Here is a 19328-nt window from a genome sequence, read left to right on the forward strand (position 1 = left end):
GGCCAGCATCATCCTGATACCAAAGCCTGGCAGATACCCAACAAAATAAGAGAATTTTAGACCAATATCCCTGATGAACATCGATACGAAAATTCTCAATAAAATACTGGCAAACCAAATCCAGCAACACATCAAAAAGCTTACCCTCCATGTTCAAATTGGCTTCATCCCTGGGATGCAAGGCTGGTTCAACATAGGCGAATCAATAAATGTAATTTATCATATAAACAGAACCAAAGACAAAAATCACATGATTATCTCAATAGATGTAGCAAAGGCCTTCAACAAAATTCAACAGCCTTCCTTGCTAAAAACTCTCAATAAACTAGGTATTGATGAGACATATCTCAAAATAATAAGAGCTATTTATGACAAACCCACCGCCAATATCATATTGAATGTGCAAAAACTGGAAGCATTCCCTTTGAAAACTGGCATGAGACAGGGATGCCTTTTCTCACCACTCCTATTCAACATAGTATTGAAAGTTCTGGCCAGGGCAATCAGGCAGGAGAAAGAAATAAAAGGTATTCAATTAGGAAAAGAGGAAGTCAAATTGTCTCTGCAGATGACATGACTGTATATTTAGAAAACCCCATTGTCTCAGCCCAAAATCTTAAGCTGAGAAGCAACTTCAGCAAAGTCTCAGGATACAAAATCAATGTGCAAAAATCACAAGCATTCCTATACACCAATAACAGATAAACAGTCAAATCATGACTAAAACACCAAAAGCAATGGCAACAAAAGCCAAAGTTGACAAATGGGATCTAATTAAACTACAGAGCTTCTGCACAGCAAAAGAAACTACCATCAGAGTGAACAGGCAACCTACAGAATGGAAGAAAATTTTTACAATGTACCCATCTGACAAAGGGTTAATATCCAGAATCTATACTCCCATTCACAATTGCTTCAAAGAGAATAAAATACCTAGGAATCCAACTTACAAGGGATGTGAAGGTCCTCTTCAAGGAGAACTACAAACCACTGCTCAACGAAATAAAAGAGGACACAAACAAATGGAAGAACATTCCATGCTCATGGATAGGAAGAAACAGTGTCATGAAAATGGTCATATTGCCCAAGGTAATTTATGGATTCAATGCCATCCCCATCAAGCTACCAATGACTTTCTTCACAGAATTGGCAAAAACTACTTTAAAGTTCATATGGAACCAAAAAAGAGTCCACATTGCCAAGACAATCCTAAGCCAAAAGAACAAAGCTGGAGGTATCACACTACCCGACTTCAAACTATACTACGAGACTACATTAACCCAAACAGCATGGTACTGGTACCAAAACAGAGATATAGATCAATGGAACAAAACAGAACCCTCAGAAATAATACCACACATCTACAACTATCTGATCTTTGACAAACCTGACAAAAACAAGAAATGGGGAAAGGATTCCCTATTTAATAAATGCTGCTGGGAAAACTGGCTAGCCATATGTAGAAAGCTGAAACTGTATTCCTTCCTTACAACTCATACAAAAATTAATTCAAGATGGATTAAAGTCTTAAATGTTAGACCGAAAACCATAAAAACCCTAGAAGAAAACCTAGGCAATACCATTCAGGACATAGGCATGGGCAAGGACTTCACATCTAAAACACCAAAAGCAATGACAACAAAAGCCAAAACTGACAAAAGGGATCTAATTAAACTAAAGAGCTTCTGCACAGCAAAAGAAACTACCATCAGAGTAAACAAGCAACCTGCAGAATGGGAGAAAAATTTTACAATCTACCCATCTGACAAAGGGCTAATATCCAGAATCTATGAAAAACATAAACAAATTTACAAGAAAAAAATCAAACAACCCCATCAAAAAGTGGGCAAAGGATATGAACAGACACTTCTCAAAAGAAGACATTTATGCAGCCAATAGACACATGAAAAAATGCTCATCATCACTGGCCATCAGAGAAATGGAAATCAAAACCACAATGTGATACCAACTCACACCAGTTAGAATGGCGATCATTAAAAAGTCAGGAAACAACAGGTGCTGGAGAGGATGTGGAGAAATAGGAACACTTTCACACTGTTGGTGGGACTGTAAACCAGTTCAACCATTGTGGAAGACAGTGTGGCAATTCCTCAAGGATCTAGAACTAGAAATACCACTTGACCCAGCCATCCCATTACTGGGTATATACCCAAAGGATTATAAATCGTGCTGCTATAAAGGCACATGCACATGAATGCCGGTTTCAGGTACCTTCAACACAAAGCAAAGACTTGGAATCAACCCAATGTCCATCAATTGTAGACTGATGCAAAGAAAATGTAAGTACATATACACCATGGAATACTATACAGCCATAAAGGATGAGTTCAAGGGTCCTTGTAGGACATGTAAGCAAGCTGGTTCATCATCTGAGCAAACCATCGCAAGGACAGAAAAACTAAATCAACTGCATGTTCCTCACCATAGGTGAATCGAACAATGGAAACACTTCTGAACACAGAGTGGGGAATATCACACACTGGGGCCTGTCATGGGGTGGGAGGAGGGGGGAGGGATAGCATTAGGAGATATAACTAATGTAAATGACGAGTTAATGATTGCAGCACACCAACATGGCACATGTATACATTTGTAACAAACCTACATCTTGTGCACATGTACCCTAGAACTACAAGTATAATAATAACAAAAAAAGGATGTTGAATATTGCCCCCCCACTCTCTTCTGGCTTGTAGGGTTTCTGCAGGAAGATCCACTGTTAGTCTTATTGCGTTCCCTTTGTGGGTAACCCAGACTTTCTCTCTGGCTGCCCTTAACATCTTTTTCCTTCATTTCAACCTTGGTGAATCTGATGATTGTGTGTCTTGAGGTTGCTGTTCTCGAGGAGTATCTTTGTGGCGTTTTCTGTATTTCCTGAATTTGAATGTTGTCCTGTCTTGCTAGGTTGGGGAAGTTCTCCTGGATAATATCCTGAAGAGTGTTTTCCAACTTGGTTCCATTCTCCTCGTCACTTTCAGGTACTGCAATCAAACATAGGTTCAGTCTTTTCACATAGTCCCGTATTTCTTGGAGGATTTGTTCGTTCCTTCTCATTCTTTATTCTCTAATCTTGTCTTCACGCTTTACTTCATTAACTTGATCTTCAATCCCTGACATCCTTTCTTCCACTTGATTGATTTTGCTATTGATACTTGTGTATGTGTCATGAAGTTTTTGTGCTGTGTTTTTCAGCTCCAAAAGGTCATTTATGTTCTTCTCTAAACTGCTTACTCTAGTTGGCAATCCTTCTAACCTTTCTTCAAGGTTCTTAGCTTCCTTGCATTGTGTTAGAACATGCTCCTTTAGCTTAGAGGAGCTTGCTATTACCTTCTGAAGCTGGGACCCACTTGAGGAAGTAGCCTGTCCCTTATCAGAGCTCTAGTGCTGTGCTGGGAGATCCACTACTCTTTTCAGAGCTGGCAGGCAGGAAACTTTAAGTCTGCTGAAGCTGCACCCACAGCCAACCCTTCCTCTAGTTGCTGTCCCAGGGAGATGGGAGCTTTGTCTATAAACTTCTGACTGGGGCTGCTGCCTTTCTTTCAGAGATGCCCTGCCCAGAGAGGAGGAATCTAGAGAGGCAGTCTTGCTACAGTGGCTTTGCCAAGCTGCAGTGCACTCTGCCCAGTTCAAACTTCCTAGTGGCTTTGCTTACACTGTGAAGGGAAAACCTCCTACTCAAACCCCAGTAATTGTGGACACCCCTCCTCCCACCAAGCTTGAGTGTCCCAGGTCAATTTCAGACTGCTGTGCTGGCAGCAAGAATTTCAAGCCGGTGGAGCCTAGCTTGCTGGGCTTCATGGGGGTGGGATCCACTGAGCAAGACCACTTATCTCCCTGGCTTCAGCCGTTTTTTCAGGGGAGTGAATGGTTCTGTCTTGCTGGCATTCCGGGGACCACTGGGGCATGAAAAAAATCTCCTGCAGCTAGCTCAGTGTCTGCCCAAACGCCAGCCCAGTTTTGGGCTTGAAATCCAGGGTCCTGGTGGTGTAGGCACCCGAGGGAATCTCCTGGTCTACGGGTTGTGAAGACCATGGGAAAAGCATAGTATTTGTGCTGGAATGCACTGGTCCTCACGGCACAGTCCCTCACAGCTTCCCTTGGCTAGGGAAGGGAGTTCCCCAACCCCTTCCACTTCCCAGGTGAGGTGAGGCCCCACCCTGCTTCAGCTCACCCTCTGTGGGCTGCACCCACTGTCTAACCAGTCCCAATGAGATGAGCCGGGTACCTTGGTTGGAAATGCAGAAATCACTCACCCTCTGTGTTGATCTCACGGGGAGCTACAGACCGGAGCTGTTCCTATTCAGCCATCTTGCCAGCCATTGACTTTTTCTGAATTTTTAAGTGGAGCATTTAGGCCATTTAGATTCAATTTTAGTATTGAAATGTGAGGTACCATTGCATTCATCATATTCTTTGTTGCCTCTATACTTTGGTTTTGTTTTTTGTTTTTGCTTTTTAACTTGTACTTTTGTTTATAGGTCTTGTGTGATTTATGCTTTAAAGAGGTTCCATTTTTATGTGTTACTAGGATTTGCTTCAAGATTTCGAGCTCCTTTTAGCAGTTCTTCTAGTGGTGACTTGGTAATGGTGAATTTTCTTAGCACTTGTTTGTCCAAAATGACTGTAACTTTTCTTCATATATGATGCTTACTTTTGCTGGATACAAAATTCTTGGCTGATAATTGTTTTGTTTGAGGAGGCTGATGATAGGGCCCCAATCCGTTATAGCTTGTAGGGTTTCTGCTGAGAAATTTGTTGTTAATCTGATAGGGCTTCCTTTATAGGTTACCTGGTGCTTCTGTCTTACAGCTCTTAAGATTCTTGCCTTCGTCTTAACTTTGCATAACCTGATGAGAATGTGCCTAGGCGAAGATCTTCTTGTGATGAATTTCCCAGGTGTTCTTTGTACTGCTTGTATTTACATGTTCTTTGTGTTTCTTGTATTTGCATGTCTAGGTGTCCAGCAAGGCCAGGTAAGTCTTCCTATTATATCCCCAAATATGTTTTCCAAGTTTTTAGTATCGTCTTCTTCCTCGGGAGCCATGATTATCCTTATATTTGGTCATTTAACATAATCCCAGACGTCTTGGAGGCTTTGTTCATATTTTCTTATCCTTTTTTCTTTGTCTTTGTTGGATTGGGTTAATTTGAAGACTTTGTCTTTGAGCTCTGAATTTATCTTTTCTACTTGTTCAATTCTATTGCTGAGACTTCCCAGAGCATTATGCATTTCCAGAAGTATGTCCAAAGTGTCCTAAATTTTTTATTGTTTTTTAAATTAAGCTATCTATTTTGTTGCATATTTCACCCTTTACTTCTTGCATCATTTTTTTTTATTTCCTTGCATTGGACTTTGCCTTTCTCTGCTCCCTCCCTGATTAGCTTCATAACTAATCTCCTGAATTATTTTTCAGGTAAATCAGGGATTTCTTCTTGGTTTGGATTAATTGCTGGTGAACTAGTGTGATTTCTAGGGGTGTGATGAGCCTTGTTTTGTCATATTACCAGGGTTGGTTTTCTGGTTCCTTCTCATTTGGGTAGACTGGTCAGAAGGAAGGTCTAGGACTGAAGGCTGTTGTTCAGATGTTTTTGTCCCACAGGATGTTCCCTTGATGTAGTACTCTGCCCCTTTTCCTGTGGATGTGGCTTCCTGTGAGCTGAACTGCAGTGATTGTTGCCTCTCTTCTGGGTCTTGCCACCTAGTGAGTCTACCCAGCTCTGGGCTGGTACTGGGGGTTATCTGCACAGAGTCCTGTGATGTGAACCATCTATGGGTCTCTCAGCTGTGGATGCCAGTACCTGTTCTGGTGGAGGTGGTGGAGGGTGCAATGGACTCCATAGGGGTTCCTAGCTTTGGTGGTTCAAAGCCCTATTTTTGTGCTGGTTGGCCTCCTGCATCAGCTATAGTAGTGTGGAGAGGGACTAGAGGTGGGTGGGCCCCAGAACTCCAAAGATTATATGCTCTTTGTCTTCTGCTACCAGGGTGGGTAGGGAAGGGCCATCAGTTGGGGGCAGGACTAGGCATATCTGAGCTCAGCACTTTCCTTGGGTGTGTCTTACTGAAGCTTCTCTTGGGGATGGGGGTGAGGTTCCTAGGTCACTGGAGTTGTGCACCTAGGAGGATTATGGCTGCCTCTGCTGAGTCATATGGGTTGTCAGGGAAGTGGAGGAAAGCTGTCTGTCACAGGCCTCACCCAGTACCCATGCAAACCGAAGGGCTGGTCTTACTCCCACCATGCCCCCCCACCCAACAGCCTCAAGTCTGTTTCCAGGCGGAGGGAAAGTCAGGCTTGAAAACTTGCCTGAGGTTTTCTACCTCCCAGCTGTGAAAGAAAAGGGCTTTAGTCCTCCCACCTGTGAAGTCTGCAAGCCAGATTCATGCCCTCCCCCAAGTTCTGGCCAGTAGGCTTCTCCCCCTGTTCGAATTGTTACAAAGTTCAGACAGAGCAGTCCTCCCTGTGGAGTTTTACCCTCTGTTCCTCTGGCCACCCTCCTGATGGATCCCTGTGGTGCCAGGCAGGAATGGGCTGCTTGGGGATCCAGCAAGCTCCCAGGTCTTCTCTGCTCCTTCTTCTACCCCTGTATTTCACTTGGCTCAGCTCTCTAATTTTACTGAACTCCAGGTAAAGTTGGGAACTTCTCCCACAAACAGACTTTCAGCTTCTCCAGTTGGGGGATGTGTTTGAGGGAGTAAGGCCCCCCTTTGCCATTTCTGCAGTTGGGGCACTCACAGTATTTGGGGTGTCTCCTGGGTCCTGCAGGAGCAGTCTGCTTCCTTCACAGGGTCTGCGGGTCCTCTCAGGATTGCTGGTCTGTTCTTACAGTCAATATCAGGCTAAAATTCACAATACAAGCCTCCACATGCTGCTCTGTCCAGAGCTGCAATCTAGTCCTGCCTTCTGTCCGCCATGATCCCTCACCTCTCTGGTTTTTCTTCTTTCTATTACTTTAAAGATTTTACTTCATTGTTTCTGACTTTAATTGTTTCTGATGAGAAGACATCAGTCATTTGTGTAACTGTTCCTCTACATAAACAATGTTTTTTCCTCTGGCTTATAAAATTTTCCTTGCTATCTTTGATTTTAGACAATTTAACCAAGATTTGCCCAAGTAAATCATACATTTTTACTTTTCAAAATCATATTTCTGATTGATTAATTTTCTTGAATCTGTGAGCTTCTTACTTTCTTCATATTTGGAAAGTTTTCAGTCATCATTGCTTCAGGCATTTTTTCTCTTCCAGTATCTCCTTCCTCTCTTGTGATATTTGATCACAAGAACAAATGATCATATGTATATTTTAAATGTTTTTGCTAATTCCATCATTTCTGTCATTTCTGGGTCTATTTGTATTGAGTGATTTTTCTCCTGGCTATGGATCACACTAAATGCTTTTTGCATGTCTAGTAAATTTTTAAATTTATGTCACATATTGTGGATACCAGACAACTGAGAAATTTGGTTTTGTTGCTTACCTATGAAGAGGTTAAGTTTTCTTCTGATGGGCAACTAATTGATGTTTAGATGATTTTGGTGTTTCTGACTTGCTTTTCAATCTTGCTAGGATTTTTGTGGAGTAGACTTTGCTCTTAAAATACATCAACTCTGTTTCCAAAGAATGGCTTTTCTGGGGTCTCTACTGAATGCCCAAGATTTGCAATGAGGTCTCTTCTCTAGCTGGTAAGAACTCAAATATCTCCCAGTGCTTTGTGAGCTCTGCCATCTCCATTGAACTCACTGTTCCCTTGTAGTTGTTCTTTCCCCAGTAGCTGTTCTTTGTCCTGCTTTCATTGTGGAATCATTCCGTGTGCATATGCAGGTTTATATTACACTGAGGCGACTTCTATGTGCATGACTGTAGCTCTTTATCTCCACAAATTCTTTCTTATTATTACCAAGCGTAGAAAATCCCAGCTGCCTTTGTAATTCCAAATTCTAGTGTCTCTCAGTTCATCAAGACTGCTGTGGTCTGCTTGGGCTCCATCTCTTTGCCCTTCAATCCATGATGAAATACAGAATACTTATGGAGTTGATCACATTTGTTTCCTGTTCTAAATTATCTCAATACACTACTGTCTGTTGTGCAACATGTGAAAACAGTATTTTCATATATTTTATAGTCATTTGCTTCCAAAAGACTGTTATGCTTACACCTGCTTTTTGTCCACATACCTGTCCCTTTTACTTTTCAGCCTTTATGTACCTTCTGACTCTCATCTGCCTTCCTGCTTTTGCTCTTCATGTCCTAGTAACACATGTCCTTTCAGACCACTGGTGCTTCAGACCCAGTGTGTTTATACAGGTATGTATGTGTGCATATATATATGGGTATATATACACACACATATATATATATTTATGTGTAAATGAATATTCAGTTACATACTTGAATATTTATATATAAATATTTAAAACGTTATATTAAAAATATGTAAAAATAGACATACTTAGTGAAACAATATAATTTTTAATACAATATTTAAAATATATAAATTTATACAAAAATTTAAATATAAAATTTGTACATAAGTATATAAATATTCAGACATATATATAAATATTCAGGTGTGTGTGTGTGTATATCTATATGTCTTAATTTTTTTTTTTACTTATTACCCGTGACAAAAATGGCAAACAAACCTTCGGGAATTGAAGTTTAGAATGACAAAATTGCATGGGTGAAAGATGACATTGATTTTTAGTGGGCATTGCAGAATGGTACTGTATTTAAGCATGTGGTCATTTGATCTTCTGAGCTTTACATGAATGTGACTTCACCACCTCCGTATATTCTGCTCCTTCCATAAAACTATTAGGAAATATACCAGGCCTAAAATTTCTCTTCTCTTAGACTCTTTGCTCAAAAGCAAAGGTCCTGAGACATTTTGCCAAAATGTGAATCTAAGAGAAATTTGTCCCTAGGAAGTGAACCTAAAGCATGGCTCTTCTAACCAATAATTGAGTTGGCTGTTGCTCCTTTTATGGTTTTAATCAAATACATACGCATTTGGGTAGTTTTCTGGGGTCCTCTGATGCCAGTGTGGTATCATAGATGACCAAGATTGACAGTTCCTTCCTGTGACAGTGGTGGAGGATGTGCCTCGATAACTCTGTCCATCACCATGGTAGCAATCCTGGACCACAGGGCTTTTCTCAGGTGGTGCTGAAATTAAAATAAAAGACATCATAGTAATTGCATGAGCAGAGAAACATGGGAGAAAATTTATGTCACAAACTGGACAGTAGCCTCTGAAAATTATTACTATTCTTTTTTCTACTAGTAGCAAAAGGATGTGAAAAGACTCAATAGAGTCATAGTATTCTAGAATTTTAATAAGTTCAAAGAAACATTATTTTTAAATCAAAAGATAAAGAACAGAGCAGAATGCTGGACACTGGAAATTACATTCATGTGCAGCTCCATCCTATGAATCTCTACTGGGTGTTCATGAGAACCACAGGGCAGAAGACCAGAATGCAATGCATTCCTTGGTGTAGGCTGTAGGAGGTAACTGGTGGTCAGTCAGGAGCAGGCCTGAGACCCTTCCACATTTCCCTAGACCATTGCTCATACCAAGGCAAAAGCCTTAACCTTCTGAATATTTGGGCAGGAAATCATCCTGCATTTAGGAGTGCAGGCAAAGACTCATTGTTTCTCAAGGAGGGTTAGAGACAAACAACTTATTCCCTTGGAGGAGAGATAGGGAGTCTTCTGGTGCCCAGAATCCTGAATTGCAACAAAGCAGAATTCTCTTCCTCTTCTTCTGTAGACTCACTGCCGACGCAAGTTTCATGAGAAGAAGAGGCAAGAACACCTAGAAATCTCTAACTTCAAAGTCATGTGAACAGAGCCTGTGAAAGACTGAGGTAGGCCAGGGAGAGAGACCATTCGTTGGTTACCTCCTGCTGCGTAGCCCCAGGACAATTAAAAATAATGCAGTCTCCTTAGGTTTCTATAGGATATCATACTCAAAGGCAACATTCTTAAGAGACTGCGAACTGTGGATTGCAATGAAAAAGGTCTATTTTAAATCACCAGAAAGGCTTATTGGCTTGGAAATCTTCACATATTTGGCAGGTTGTTAGAATATCCATTTTGGCTAGGACACTGAAATGACCCACTTAATAACCAGGGGAGTGGTAAGTACAGTGCCCTGGAGGGTCTGTGCGCTTCCTAAAGACACTGTGCCCTTCCTAAAGACACTGCCTCCTCATGGGGTGCCAAAAATCACAGCTCTGGATCCCCCAGAGGGGGCGCTGACACTTTCTTCCACATAGCAGACCCTCAACCAACCCTCCAGTGTACCACTGAAGGCGTCTGCATCAGTAAGATTTTCCATGGTTTTTCATCCCACTGTATAGATGTCTAATCACAAACGTCTTACCTTGTTCAGAAGGAGCCTCTGTGCTTGGAACCAGGACCACCGTGGGAGTTGTGAGGACACCTGATTCTGTCACTGGACATTGTGTCAGGTTGCAGTACTCCCATCTGACACTGGGATCCATGGTGTAACACCAAGGGCGAATCTCAGCATCTGGATTTCTGCAGTAGTTCCTGGTCAGGCCACTGCAAATTTCAAAACAATGCAGGTAACCGGAGATGGGAGAAGATTCAAGAGCACTTAGCGCCCTCTACGTTTTGCTGTAACAAAGTGTTAGCAAATACCTTTGAAATATTCCCATTATACATACAATAATATTGCCATAGGTACAAATGGTCTTCAACTTCAACTTATAAACAAGTGTGGACACATCACAGATTATAATTTTTATTTTAAAACCTCAAAAGTAGTATATGCTCTCTATAAAAACTGAGATAATACATGTCTGTACAAGAAAGGATCAGAATATCCTCCTTTCACCTTCTGCCAAATACTTTCCTCCAGAATAAATGACATAGATTTCGAAGTATATATATATATATATCTTAGATTTTTTTAATGCACATACAAAGGTATCTCTGTCTGTCTAGCTCTTTGTATCTCTCTCTATAGGACTATATAGTAATAGGTAAGTTGGAACTCAAATACATTTCCCCAAGGAAGAAAGGACATCCAAGATTATATAATTCCCATGCTAGCCCCCTTACTCTATTTACTCATAGTGTAGCATAAATGCTCTACATTTGCAATATAAAATAATCATGAAAATAGTATTACTATAAATACTGTATCTGGTAGAGCAAGGAGGTTTGGCTCTACAAGACTTATAAAAGCTTCCCTGGAAAACTAGCTCCCAGGCAGGATGTTGCTTCTCTAGGATTGGTTCATGGGAAGGACCTCCTCTCCTGCTCTCAGTCCATCCTCTGCTGGCTGCAGCCACTCTGGGACTGAAGGAATGAGTGATGAGTTGAAAGAACAGCGGGACCCAAGGCATAAAGGGAGATGGCTAGGTAAACTATGGGATCTGAAGGGGCCAAGTGGCTATGGAGGAGTCAGAAAACAATGCAGTAAGAGGCACAACAGGTGAAGACCCTAGACCGGGGGAATCTTGGAGAATGCATTCCCCCTTATGCCACCCAAGAACGTTGCTCCAACCTCTCAGAAGCCTCATATTATTTCTCTTCTACTTACATAGCATTCTTTCACATCTTTTATTACACAATCCTGCTGATGAAACATTCTTTTATTTGTTCTTTGTTTTTAGGATGACAGAATATGTACTTACATAACATTCATTTTCAATGAAATTGTTTGCTGCGCACAGCGTTTAAGTTTGCTGTTTTTATTTTCCTTCTTATCACTCTAAAGGTGTTATTCCATTGTTTCTGACTTGATCTTTTTTTTTCTTCTTAGTGTGTTATTTCATTATTTCTGACCTGAACTTTTCTTCTTCTTACCACTCTACAGGTGTTATTTCGTTGTTTCTGATATGATCTTGTTTTCCTTCTTACTACGCTAAATGTGATATTTTGTTGTTTCTGTTTTGGTCTTTTTTTCTTCTTACCACTCTAAAGCTGTTATTCTATTGTTTCTGATTTGTGTTGTTTCTGATGAGAAGGCATCAGTCATTTGTGTCACTGTTACTCTATGTAAAGGTATGCTTTTTCCCTCAGGCTTCAAATAAGATTTTACTTTCTATCTTTGATTATGGACAATTTAATTATGATGTGTCCAACTAAATCATACAGTTTTACTTTTTAAAATCCATATCTGATCCATGAGCTTCTTGACTATGTGAGTTTATCATATTTTCCATATTTAGAAAGTCATCAGCCATCACTGCTTCAAGTATTTTTTCTGTTCCAACATCTCTTTCCCCTCCTCTGTGACTCGCTTTAAACCTATATTAAATATTTTGATATTTTCATAAATGTCCTTGAGGCTCTGCTTATTTATCTTCTCAGGCTTTGTATGAGTGTGCTGTGGTTCGTACCACCCTAATATTTTCTAGTTAGCTTTATCATCTGTACTATCTAGTATGATTGTAAGGCCATCTAGTGATTTTCTCATTAAAGAGATGTCTCTTTTTTTAGTTCTTGACTTCCATTTGGTCCTTTCACAATTTTTCTTTCTGTTGATATTATCCATTTATGTATTTCTTGTTCATGCTTTCTTTAAATTCTTGAATACAATTATGATACATACATTTTAAATCTCCTTGCCAATTCTGTTATTTTTATCATTTTGGGGTCTATTTGTATCAACTGATTTTTCTCCTGGTTATGGATAACACTAAATGCTTTTTGTATGTTCAGCAAATTTTTTAATGTATGTAACACATTGTGGATACCATATAATTGAGAGATTTAATGTTGTTTACCTCTGAAGAGGTTATGTTTTCTTTTTTTTTTTTTTTTTTTAATTTATTTATTATTATACTGTAAGTTGTAGGGTACATGTGCATAACGTGCAGGTTTGTTACATATGTATACTTGTGCCTTGTTGGTGTGCTGCACCCATCAACTCGTCATTTACATCAGGTATAACTCCCAATGCCATCCCTCCCCCCTCCCCCCTCCCCATGATAGGCCCCGGTGTGTGATGTTCCCCTTCCTGAGTCCAAGTGATCTCATTGTTCAGTTCCCACCTATGAGTGAGAACATGCGGTGTTTGGTTTTCTGTTCTTGTGATAGTTTGCTAAGAATGATGGATTCCAGCTGCATCCATGTCCCTACAAAGGACACAAACTCATCCTTTTTTATGGCTGCATAGTATTCCATGGTGTATATGTGCCACATTTTCTTAATCCAATCTGTCACTGATGGACATTTGGGTTGATTCCAAGTCTTTGCTATTGTGAATAGTGCTGCAATAAACATACGTGTGCATGTGTCTTTATAGCAGCATAATTTATAATCCTTTGGGTATATCCCCAGTAATGGGATGGCTGGGTCATATGGTACATCTAGTTCTAGATCCTTGAGGAATCGCCCTACTGTTTTCCATAATGGTTGAACTAGTTTACAATCCCACCAACAGTGTAAAAGTGTTCCTATTTCTCCACATCCTCTCCAGCACCTGTTGTTTCCTGACTTTTGAATGATCGCCATTCTAACTGGTGTGAGATGGTATCTCATTGTGGTTTTGATTTGCATTTCTCTGATGGCCAGTGATGATGAGCATTTTTTCATGTGTTTGTTGGCTGTATGAATGTCTTCTTTTGAGAAATGTCTGTTCATATCCTTTGCCCACTTTTTGATGGGGTTGTTTGTTTTTTTCTTGTAAATTTGTTTGAGTTCTTTGTAGGTTCTGGATATTAGCCCTTTGTCAGATGAGTAGATTGCAAAAATGTTCTCCCATTCTGTAGGTTGCCTGTTCACTCTGATGGTAGTTTCTTTTGCTGTGCAGAAGCTCTTTAGTTTAATGAGATCCCATTTGTCAATTTTGGCTTTTGCTGCCGTTGCTTTTGGTGTTTTAGACATGAAGTCTTTGCCCATGCCTATGTCCTGAATGGTACTACCTAGGTTTTCCTCTAGGATTTTTATGGTATTAGGTCTAACATTTAAGTCTCTAATCCATCTTGAATTAATTTTCGTATAAGGAGTAAGGAAAGGATCCAGTTTCAGCTTTCTACTTATGGCTAGCCAATTTTCCCAGCACCATTTATTAAATAGGGAATCCTTTCCCCATTTCTTGTTTCTCTCAGGTTTGTCAAAGATCAGATGGCTGTAGATGTGTGGTATTATTTCTGAGGACTCTGTTCTGTTCCATTGGTCTATATCTCTGTTTTGGTACCAGTACCATGCTGTTTTGGTTACTGTAGCCTTGTAGTATAGTTTGAAGTCAGGTAGCGTGATGCCTCCAGCTTTATTCTTTTGACTTAGGATTGTCTTGGAGATGCGGGCTCTTTTTTGGTTCCATATGAAGTTTAAAGCAGTTTTTTCCAATTCTGTGAAGAAACTCATTGGTAGCTTGATGGGGATGGCATTGAATCTATAAATTACCTTGGGCAGTATGGCCATTTTCACGATATTGATTCTTCCTATCCATGAGCATGGTATTTTCTTCCATTTGTTTGTGTCCTCTTTTATTTCAGTGAGCAGTGGTTTGTAGTTCTCCTTGAAGAGGTCCTTTACATCCCTTGTAAGTTGGATTCCTAGGTATTTTATTCTCTTTGAAGCAATTGTGAATGGAAGTTCATTCATGATTTGGCTCTCTGTTTGTCTGTTACTGGTGTATAAGAATGCTTGTGATTTTTGCACATTAATTTTGTATCCTGAGACTTTGCTGAAGTTGCTTATCAGCTTAAGGAGATTTTGGGCCGAGACAATGGGGTTTTCTAAATATACAATCATGTCATCTGCAAAGAGGGACAATTTGACTTCTTCTTTTCCTAACTGAATACCCTTGATTTCTTTCTCTTGCCTGATTGCCCTAGCCAGAACTTCCAACACTATGTTGAATAGGAGTGGTGAGAGAGGGCATCCCTGTCTTGTGCCAGTTTTCAAAGGGAATTTTTCCAGTTTTTTCCCATTCAGTATGATATTGGCTGTGGGTTTGTCATAAATAGCTCTTATTATTTTGAGGTACGTTCCATCAATACCGAATTTATTGAGTGTTTTTAGCATGAAGGGCTGTTGAATTTTGTCAAAAGCCTTTTCTGCATCTATTGAGATAACCATGTGGTTCTTGTCTTTGGTTCTGTTTATATGCTGGATTATGTTTATTGATTTGCGAATGTTGAACCAGCCTTGCATCCCAGGGATGAAGCCCACTTGATCATGGTGGATAAGCTTTTTGATGTGTTGTTGAATCCGGTTTGCCAGTATTTTATTGAGGATTTTTGCATCGATGTTCATCAGGGATATTGGTCTAAAATTCTCTTTTTTTGTTGTATCTCTGCCAGGCTTTGGTATCAGGATGATGTTGGCCTCATAAAATGAGTTAGGGAGGATTCCCTCTTTTTCTATTGATTGGAATAGTTTCAGAAGGAATGGTACCAACTCCTCCTTGTACCTCTGGTAGAATTCAGCTGTGAATCCATCTGGTCCTGGACTTTTTTTGGTTGGTAGGCTATTAATTGTTGCCTCAATTTCAGAGCCTGCTATTGGTCTATTCAGGGATTCAACTTCTTCCTGGTTTAGTCTTGGAAGAGTGTAAGTGTCCAGGAAATTATCCATTTCTTCTAGGTTTTCCAGTTTATTTGCGTAGAGGTGTTTATAGTATTCTCTGATGGTAGTTTGTATTTCTGTGGGGTCGGTGGTGATATCCCCTTTATCATTTTTAATTGCGTCGATTTGATTCTTCTCTCTTTTCTTCTTTATTAGTCTTGCTAGTGGTCTGTCAATTTTGTTGATCTTTTCAAAAAACCAACTCCTGGATTCATTGATTTTTTGGAGGGTTTTTTGTGTCTCTATCTCCTTCAGTTCTGCTCTGATCTTAGTTATTTCTTGCCTTCTGCTAGCTTTCGAATGTGTTTGCTCTTGCTTCTCTAGTTCTTTTAATTGCGATGTTAGAGTGTCAATTTTAGATCTTTCCTGCTTTCTCTTGTGGGCATTTAGTGCTATAAATTTCCCTCTACACACTGCTTTAAATGTGTCCCAGAGATTCTGGTATGTTGTATCTTTGTTCTCATTGGTTTCAAAGAACATCTTTATTTCTGCCTTCATTTCGTTATGTACCCAGTAGTCATTCAGGAGCAGGTTGTTCAGTTTCCATGTAGTTGAGCGGTTTTGATTGAGTTTCTTAGTCCTGAGTTCTAGTTTGATTGCACTGTGGTCTGAGAGACAGTTTGTTATAATTTCTGTTCTTGTACATTTGCTGAGGAGTGCTTTACTTCCAATTATATGGTCAATTTTGGAGTAAGTACGATGTGGTGCTGAGAAGAATGTATATTCTGTTGATTTGGGGTGGAGAGTTCTATAGATGTCTATTAGGTCTGCTTGCTGCAGAGATGAGTTCAATTCCTGGACATCCTTGTTAACTTTCTGTCTCGTTGATCTGTCTAATGTTGACAGTGGAGTGTTGAAGTCTCCCATTATTATTGTATGGGAGTCTAAGTCTCTTTGTAAGTCTCTAAGGACTTGCTTTATGAATCTGGGTGCTCCTGTATTGGGTGCATATATATTTAGGATAGTTAGCTCTTCCTGTTGAATTGATCCCTTTACCATTATGTAATGGCCTTCTTTGTCTCTTTTGATTTTTGATGGTTTAAAGTCTGTTTTATCAGAGACTAGTATTGCAACCCCTGCTTTTTTTTGTTCTCCATTTGCTTGGTAAATCTTCCTCCATCCCTTTATTTTGAGCCTATGTATGTCTCTGCGTGTGAGATGGGTCTCCTGAATACAGCAGACTGATGGGTCTTGACTCTTTATCCAGTTTGCCAGTCTGTGTCTCTTAATTGGAGCATTTAGTCCATTTACATTTAAGGTTAAGATTGTTATGTGTGAACTTGATCCTGCCATTATGATATTAACTGGTTATTTTGCTCATTAGTTGATATAGTTTCTTCCTAGCCTCGATGGTCTTTACATTTTGGCATGTTTTTGAGATGGCTGGTACCGGTTGTTCCTTTCCATGTTTAGTACTTCCTTCAGGGTCTCTTGTAAGGCAGGCCTAGTGGTGACAAAATCTCTAAGCATTTGCTTATCTGTAAAGGATTTTATTTCTCCTTCACTTATGAAACTTAGTTTGGCTGGATATGAAATTCTGGGTTTAAAATTCTTTTCTTTAAGAATGTTGAATATTGGCCCCCACTCTCTTCTGGCTTGTAGAGTTTCTGCCGAGAGATCTGCTGTTAGTCTGATGGGCTTCCCTTTGTGGGTAACCCGACCTTTCTCTCTGGCTGCCCTTAAGATTTTTTCCTTCATTTCAACTTTGGTGAATCTGGCAATTATGTGTCTTGGAGTTGCTCTTCTCGAGGAATATCTTTGTGGCGTTCTCTGTATTTCCTGGATTTGAATGTTGGCCTGCCCTACTAGGTTGGGGAAGTTCTCCTGGATGATACCCTGAAGAGTGTTTTCCAACTTGGTTCCATTTTCCCCCTCACTTTCAGGCACCCCAATCAGACGGAGATTTGGTCTTTTTACATAATCCCATACTTCTTGCAGGCTTTGTTCATTTCTTTTTCTTCTTTTTTCTTTTGGTTTCTCTTCTCGCTTCATTTCATTCATTTGATCCTCAATCGCTGATACTCTTTCTTCCAGTTGATCGAGTCGGTTACTGAAGCTTGTGCATTTGTCACGTATTTCTCGTGTCATGGTTTTCATCTCTTTCATTTCGTTTATGACCTTCTCTGCATTAATTACTCTAGCCATCAATTCTTCCACTTTTTTTTCAAGATTTTTAGTTTCTTTGCGCTGGGTACGTAATTCCTCCTTTAGCTCTGAGAAATTTGATGGACTGAAGCCTTCTTCTCTCATCTCGTCAAAGTCATTCTCCGTCCAGCTTTGATCCGTTGCTGGTGATGAGCTGCGCTCCTTTGCCGGGGGAGATGCGCTCTTATTTTTTGAATTTCCAGCTTTTCTGCCCTGCTTTTTCCCCATCTTTGTGGTTTTATCTGCCTCTGGTCTTTGATGATGGTGATGTACTGATGGGGTTTTGGTGTAGGTGTCCTTCCTGTTTGATAGTTTTCCTTCTAACAGTCAGGACCCTCAGCTGTAGGTCTGTTGGAGATTGCTTGAGGTTCACTCCAGACCCTGTTTGCCTGGGTATCAGCAGCAGAGGCTGCAGAAGATAGAATATTTCTGAACAGCGAGTGTACCTGTCTGATTCTTGCTTTGGAAGCTTCCTCTCAGGGGTGTACTCCACTCTGTGAGGTGTGGGGTGTCAGACTGCCCCTAGTGGGGGATGTCTCCCAGTTAGGCTACTCAGGGGTCAGGGACCCGCTTGAGCAGGGAGTCTGTCCCTTCTCAGATCTCAACCTCCGTGTTGGGAGATCCACTGCTCTCTTCAAAGCTGTCAGACAGAGTCGTTTGCGTCTGCAGAGGTGTCTGTTGCTTTGTTATTGTTTACTGTGCCCTGCCCCCAGAGGTGGAGTCTACAGAGACAGGCAGGTTTCCTTGAGCTGCTGTGAGCTCCACCCAGTTCGAGCTTCCCAGCAGCTTTGTTTACCTACTTAAGCCTCAGCAATGGCGGGCGCCCCTCCCCCAGCCTTGCTGCTGCCTTGCCGGTAGATCACAGACTGCTGTGATAGCAATGAGGGAGGCTCCGTGGGTGTGGGACCCTCCCGGCCAGGTGTGGGATATGATCTCCTGGTGTGCCTGATTGCTCAAAGCGCAGTATTGGGGTGGGAGTTACCCGATTCTCCAGGTGTTGTGTGTCTCAGTTCCCCTGGCTAGGAAAAGGGATTCCCTTCCCCCTTGCGCTTCCCAGGTGAGGCAATGCCTCGCCCTGCTTCAGCTCTCGCTGGTCGGGCTGCAGCAGCTGACCAGTACCGATCGTCTGGCACTCCCCAGTGAGATGAACCCAGTACCTCAGTTGAAAATGCCGAAATCACCGGTCTTCTGTGTCGCTGGCGCTGGGAGTTGGAGACTGGAGCTGCTCCTATTCGGCCATCTTGCTCCGCCCCCCCTTATGTTTTCTTCTGACGGGAAATTAATTTACTTGGAGATCACCTGGATCTTTTTAGACTTGGTTTCTAAGCTTTTCTAGGGTGTTTCTGGAATAGACTTTATTTTAGGAATGCATTAATTCTACTCCTGAAGTATGGCTTTTTTGGGGTCTCTGCTGAATGCCCAAGATGTTCAATGAGGTATCTCTCCTCAGGCTGGTCAGAGCTCAAATACCTCCCAGTGCTATGTGAGCTCTGGCATCTTCATTGAGCTCACTGTTCCCCTGCAGTTATTCTTTCCCCAGTAGCTGCTCTTTATTCTCCTTTCTCTCTGGAACATCTTTCTGTGCATACACAGCTTTCTATTTAGCCAG

At 40.9% G+C, this 19328-nt stretch overlaps 1 protein-coding gene across 3 annotated transcripts in view; it reads right to left on the reverse strand.

The window, feature by feature from the left end:
* Positions 1-19328, reverse strand: part of LPA (lipoprotein(a)) — a 132751-nt gene that overhangs the window by 38427 nt on the left and 74996 nt on the right. For all 3 annotated transcript variants that reach the window (XM_031667557.1, XM_031667559.1, XM_031667558.1), the window contains 2 exons: positions 10407-10588; positions 9025-9184 (listed from right to left, as the gene is read on the reverse strand). In XM_031667557.1, the coding sequence (XP_031523417.1) occupies positions 9025-9184; positions 10407-10588 (342 nt within the window). The remainder of the gene's footprint in view (positions 1-9024; positions 9185-10406; positions 10589-19328) is intronic.

The sequence above is a fragment of the Papio anubis genome, chromosome 6 (assembly GCF_008728515.1).
Source record: "Papio anubis isolate 15944 chromosome 6, Panubis1.0, whole genome shotgun sequence".
NCBI classification, from domain to species: Eukaryota; Metazoa; Chordata; class Mammalia; order Primates; family Cercopithecidae; genus Papio; species Papio anubis.